The sequence below is a fragment of the Cyprinodon variegatus genome, unplaced genomic scaffold (genome assembly GCF_000732505.1).
Source record: "Cyprinodon variegatus isolate N-32 unplaced genomic scaffold, C_variegatus-1.0 Scaffold5, whole genome shotgun sequence".
Lineage (NCBI taxonomy): Eukaryota > Metazoa > Chordata > Actinopteri > Cyprinodontiformes > Cyprinodontidae > Cyprinodon > Cyprinodon variegatus.
In genome coordinates, this window is record NW_015150458.1 from 1,722,777 (window position 1) to 1,728,983 (window position 6,207).

Sequence of the window (6,207 nt, forward strand, 5' to 3'; positions counted from 1 at the left end):
ATATATATATATATTTGAATATATATATATATATATATATATATATATAGTTTATGACTGTGCGTGTCATTATTATTATACAAGTAGTTCATAGACATTACAAATGTATTTATTTGCAGAGTTTAGGCCTGAGTTCAGAAACCTTAGGGTGTTATATGAGATCAATAATAAAAGACATTTAATATTATAGCTTAGATGTAATGGGGAAATTCTGCCTTTTGTTCATCAATCTATAAAAAGTAATTACTGGTAACAAAATGAAAAGTTACTGTAGGTAAAATAAAAAAAGTGCTAGGAATAAGTTTTAAAGTCATCTTCACAGATGACAAAACAAACAAAAAAAGAGTAGAGACCCATAAAGTGGATTGCCAGTTGGGATCTTTCCACAGCCAGTCATGACATAAGGATTTATGTCATATACTGATAATGATGCACAGAGTTGTATAAAGCGCAATGACAGCCAAGGTGTGTATCAGGGATTGTTCACAGTTTCTTGCTTCCCTTTTAATGGAGATACATATTTTATTTTCTATCTTTATTTTATTTTCAAAGCAATCAGGACTTCCTGAACACCTCACTAGAGCCACAAACGATCCATCTTAATGGGATGTTGAATTGATGCACCACTCTATATAAATTAAGACCAACCAAATATGAGTGCCTCTTTTGTACTTTTTTCGAGGAAGAAAATTCTACTTCGAAAATAAGTTTTTTTTTTTTTCTCATTTAGTCATTAAACTTTCAGGATAATTAATTTGGACTTTCATTAGCTGTAGTTCAAAAGTCACAAAGTTCAGAGAGATCAAGTTTTATTTCTTGAACTTATTTTCAAACCGTACAACCTACTTACAAAGAATAATTTATCTGTTTGAAATTTCATATGCTGTGTAGAATTTAATTGTTCACATGAGTCTTTGTCATAATTTATTCATATTTTGCAGAACCCTTTCTACATATCGGGCTGTAAAAATAATTAAATTCTACAATACTATGAGCAACAATAAGTGATGCTAATTGTAATCTAATAATATTAGGCTTTCCACGGAAAACCTAACTTTCTTTATTAGGAGTATCTAGGTGTTTTCTGTTGACACAGGACACACAATGCAAGAAACCCATTCTACAACCCACTGGGCCAAAATGTTCTGCTGCACTTGTCCAGGTACCAGACAACTCAACAAAGCCCAATATAGTCTTTGTTTATGCTCTTGCTGACTAGAAGTGTTTGACTGGCAAGAGAACCGTCTACTTAAAATTAGTCTCTATTCACAGATTCAGTGAGTAAAAAATATGTACCGCATCCATCATAGAAAATAGTTTGAATTTTGCATTATCATAGATCTGTTTATACACAAGATCCTTAGAACAAAAAAGTACCAAACTATGATGTTTACCTTGTTGCTGATATGGTTTTACTGGGAGCCTTTGTGAATATGTAAAGAAAAACATAATAGTAGGAGGATTTTTGATTCATTAGGTGCGTAGTCCTTGTGCAGACCATAGGAATACTTTTTTAGACCAATTTTCAGTACATAACTAAAAATATCATCTGCACCATATATTAATCTAAATAATTAGCCTTTTTCAACAGAAATGAAACATACATTTAGGCTGTAATTAGTTTATTTGTTAATTTACTCTTAATAAACCATTATATTATCAGGGCTGGGTGTAGATGGTGTTATTTATATGTCATTTATGCTATGTTGTCTGACTTGTAAACAAACAATGAGAAAATTGAAAATGGATGTAACATTTTGCTCTGACATAAAAAGCTTGAAAAGTGTGGATCCCAACTTTGCCAAGGTTGTTTAAGCTGATGCTGCAAGATTAGATACATGTTTTGCTTAAACTGTACATGCTTATATGCACTGTCAGTTAAACTGTACTGACAGGAAAAAATGTGGTCCTCTCAGTACAATTATGTTAATGAAGTCCAGGGTATCTGGTCGGTCGAATTAAAGTCATAATCTGATCTGGGAAATTATATCAAATCTTTCTTTTTTTTCTCCCTATAGTTGGGTTAAATTGCGATTTCTACATAGACATGTGCCAAATTACCTGGGATGTCATCAACAGAAAATTGAATAATTGTTTTCCAAAATTGATAGAATTGTTCCTGTCCCTTTAATCACAAGCTGAAATATACCAGTTGTGTGCAAAAACAGGGGTGGATAATCAGCAGATAAGTATCAGTCTGTTGGACAGTACAAAGATTAAAAATGTGCCTCTGTTGAAGAGCCAAACCAATCTATATGTTAAAATTCAAATATGTCATTCTGTTTCTTCGCCAGCTTGGCCACCTCCTGTCTTATAGCCTGCACAAGTGCAGAGGTAGAGAGGCTGCTCAGAGGCATCCTATCCATGTCCTTCAGCACCTGGGGCAGACTTTGCTCCGATGCTGTGCGGGGGGCAGAGGGCGGTTGCTCCAGTGTCTGGCTGTATTGCAACGGGAGCCTAGTGGGACTCCCCTGTGGGTAACGAGGGTTAGGAAAAGCTTCTGCATACCCAGGCAAGGGTACCTAAAAAACCGAGTGCACATGAAAGATAGGAAAATTGTAATGTTAGTACTCAAGTGTAACATGTAGTGAAAAATTGTGAGCAAAAGTAAGATAAAAACAAAGCCTATGAAATGTTTTATAAATGAAAAACATTTAGATTCCTTTTAACAAGTCATAAGTTTGTTAGAAATCATTATTACTGTCCACATAATGAGCCAGCAGCTAGAAGGCCCATGATAACTATGGAGGAGCTGCAAAGATCCTTAATGCAGAAAAATCCATCTTAAATATGTTTTGTATAAACTCTATTATGATTTCCCTAATCAGGGAATCAGAATATAGTTAGATTTCCAATAAAAAAGGTTTTAACTGAAATGCATATATGCACTGAAAAACCCAAAGCCCAGACCTAAATTCAACTAAGAATCTGCAGCAATGATTAAAAAAACATATCCAGAGGCACGATTCTTCAACTTAACTGAGCATGAACTATTATTTAAAGAAGAATGCGCAAAAGCATCATTCTCTATATGTGCAAAACTTGTACAGACAAACAATAACCCAGTTGCTATATTAAATCAGTGGGGGCCTGCCATCCTTAAAAGATACTCTTTACATTTTGATCGTGTTATGTTTTCACCAGGTTACTTGACACATAAGCAGGATACATTTGGTTTCTTACAGCATCTGTCCACTGTGGCTGTACATCCTCCGGTTCTGGTGGGTAGGACATCCAAGATGGACTGTGATAAGATGTGGGGGATGTAGGGACAAAATACTCTGAGTGCCCCGGCCTGGCAGAGGGGATAGCGTAGACAGCAGTTATAGGGTTTCCTGTTAAAATAAAGAAAGCAATGTGGGGTTTTATGTTTGTCAACTGACACATAATAACACTAAATAATAGCTAAACCCTCTTCTTATGTGCTTACCTGAGTAGTTTGGCACAGGCTGTTCTGCAGTAATAGATGGAAGTACTGCTCTTGTGGTTGGCGCATATGGGTTCTTTTCACATTGACTACGCATTTCAGCGACAGATGTTTCTGAGCTCCTTCCCTTAGGCCCCAAGTCCGAAGTGGAACTAAGTCGAATAGAGATTGGTAAGGCATAAACAACAAGCTGCTGCAGAACAACACCACTAGATGGCAAGCACAATCCATGTGGAAAAATGAAAACCTCATTAAAAGTCTTGCCATTCCTCTATACACCAGTTCATTATTAAATTCATACAAGGCTTTCACACCTCCACCACAATGCATATCCTTGTAGTCACTTAATATAAATGTTAATGGGATTTTATAACAGCATTATACAAAAGTTTTGCAAACCAGAAAATAGCAATCTGTGTCCATCTGTGCCTTTCTTAATGTCATCCTTACAACCTACGTTTCATTATTTATGTATCTTACCTCAAATGTTATATTGAAAAGCTCTCTTCAAGCACTTGTTTAATGAAGCAATGTTGTCTCTCCCTTCATATGATACCATATATTATCTGTGCGATTCAATACACCAGATTCTTTAAGTTTTGAAGAATCTCATTATTGTAAAGCTTTTCCAGATTACACTCTTTAACATTTTTCCTTTTCTCTGCATTTATCTTTGGTTTTACCGTCTTAAGGAGGTTCTAGGACGAGGTCCAGTGCGAGGTGGTAAAGGAGGCGGAGAACCCATGGCCATCTCAGGAAGCTGGGTGAAGCGAAAGGCCTTTAAATATAATAAAAGATTTTTCAATTCAAGAGTGTATTTTATTTTACTTGTTCATTTCAAAATACACAAAACCTTTCTGACGCACAGGTTTAGGCAGGCTACACTGATAAATATCTGTCCCATAAGATGGTACCCAGTGCAGGCCTTCCCGCCCAGAGCTCAGAGTGCCTGGAACACTGTTGACTACGTCTGCATATGGAAGAGGAGGAGGCGCAGGACTGTACTGGTTAGCGGGGGACTGCTGGTGGTGGCCACGTCTTCCAGATGTGGACTGCCCCCCAGAAGCCAAGCTGAAAGCCTCCTCCAGCAGTAGGTGCATCTGCTGTCGCACTTCATCGATGGAGGGCTGTGAGCTCAGAGTGGATGTCTCTGAGTGGCCCTTGAGGCCCCGGCCATACATGTATCTTCGCGGCCCTAGAAGGTGATCAACGTTTGTCTCCTCAATTAGCTCCGGCTCAGTCTGCAAAACACAAAAGACAATAGAGATGGGTTTTTTTGGTAAACATATTACTCTTAATTAAATACGTAATTATATATACGTAATTATATATCATATAATAATACAATAATGTAACATATTTTTGTATATTTTATAGGGCTGCAACTAGTTTTAAAGCACTTTTGTATATCCACTCTCTCTCTTCCTATATATACAGGTCATTCTCAAAATATTAGCATATTGTGATAAAGTTCATTATTTTCCATAATGTAATGATAAAACTTGAAAATTTAAATATTTTAGATTAACTGCACACTAAATAAATATTTCTTCCTATCTCACAAAATTAGCACATGTTATCCGACCAATAAAAGAAAAGTGATATTAATACAAAAAGTCAACCTTCAATTAATTATGTAAAGTTATGCACTCAGTACTTGGTCAGGAATCCTTTTGCAGAAATGACTGCTTCAGTGCAGCGTGGCATGGAGGCAATCAGCCTGTAGCACAGCTGAGGTGTTATGTAGGCCCAGGAGGCTTCAATAGCGGCCTTTAGCTCATCCAGAGTGTTGGGTCTTGCGTCTCTCAACTTTCTCTTCAAAGTATCCCACAGATTCTCTAAGGGGTTCAGGTCAGGTTGGATTGGCAGGCCAATTGAGCACAGTGATACCATGTTCAGTAAACCATTTACCTGTGGTTTTGTCACTGTAAGCAGGTGCCAGATCATTCTGAAAAAATGAAATCTTCATCTCCATAAAGCTTTTCAGCAGATGGAAGCATGAAGAGCTCCAAAATCTCCTGATAGCTAGCTTTATTGACCCTGCCCTTGATCAGTACCACCTGACAGTGGGTACTTCACACTGGACTTCTAGCATTCTCCCCAGTCTTCCTCCAGTCTCTGGCATCTTTATTTCCAAATGACATGCAAAATTTGCTATCATCCGAAAAAAGTACTTTGGACCACTGAGCAACAGCCTAGTGCTGCTTCTTTGTAACCCAGGTCAGGCGCCTCTGCCGCTGTTTCTGGTTCAAATGTGGTTTGACCTGGGGAATGCGGCACCTGTAGCCCATTTTCTGCACACGCCTGTGCACGGTGGCTCTGGATGTTTTTACTCAAGACTCAGTCCACTGCTTCCGTAGGTCCCCTAAGGTCGGAAATCGGTCCTTCTCCACAATCTTCCTCAGGGTCCGGTCACCTCTTCTCGTTGTGCAGCGTTTTCTGCCACACTTTTTCCTTCCCACAGACTCCCCACTGAGGTGTCTTGATACAGCACTCTGGGAAGAGCCTATTCCTTTAGAAATATCTTTCTGTTTCATACTCTCTTGCCTGAGTGTGTCAATGATAGCCTTCTGGACAGCAGTCAGGTCGGCAGTCTTACCCATGATTGGGATTTTGAGTGACAAACCAGGTTGGTGAGATAGGAATTTTTGGTTTTCATGAGCTGTATGCCAAAATCATCATTATTAAGACAACAAAAGACCTTAAGTATTTCAGTTAGTGTGCAATGAATCTAAAATATATGAATGTTCAAGTTCTATCATTACATTATGGAAAATAAT

General features: G+C 37.9%; 1 protein-coding gene across 2 annotated transcripts in view; it reads right to left on the reverse strand.

Annotated features, from left to right (window-relative positions):
- Nucleotides 1–61: 61 nt before the first annotated feature.
- kiaa1549l (KIAA1549-like ortholog) overlaps nucleotides 62–6,207 on the reverse strand; it is an 87,683-nt gene continuing 81,537 nt past the window's right edge. Inside the window, exons 18-22 of one of the 2 annotated variants that reach the window (XM_015373742.1) lie at nucleotides 4,342–4,668; nucleotides 4,111–4,205; nucleotides 3,431–3,579; nucleotides 3,184–3,335; nucleotides 62–2,522 (exon numbers count right to left, since the gene is read on the reverse strand). In XM_015373742.1, the coding sequence (XP_015229228.1) occupies nucleotides 2,259–2,522; nucleotides 3,184–3,335; nucleotides 3,431–3,579; nucleotides 4,111–4,205; nucleotides 4,342–4,668 (987 nt within the window). In that variant the 3' untranslated portion in view covers nucleotides 62–2,258. Of the gene's footprint in view, nucleotides 2,523–3,183; nucleotides 3,336–3,430; nucleotides 3,580–4,110; nucleotides 4,206–4,293; nucleotides 4,669–6,207 lie in introns of both variants that reach the window. The other variant, XM_015373734.1, reaches the window with a different exon arrangement.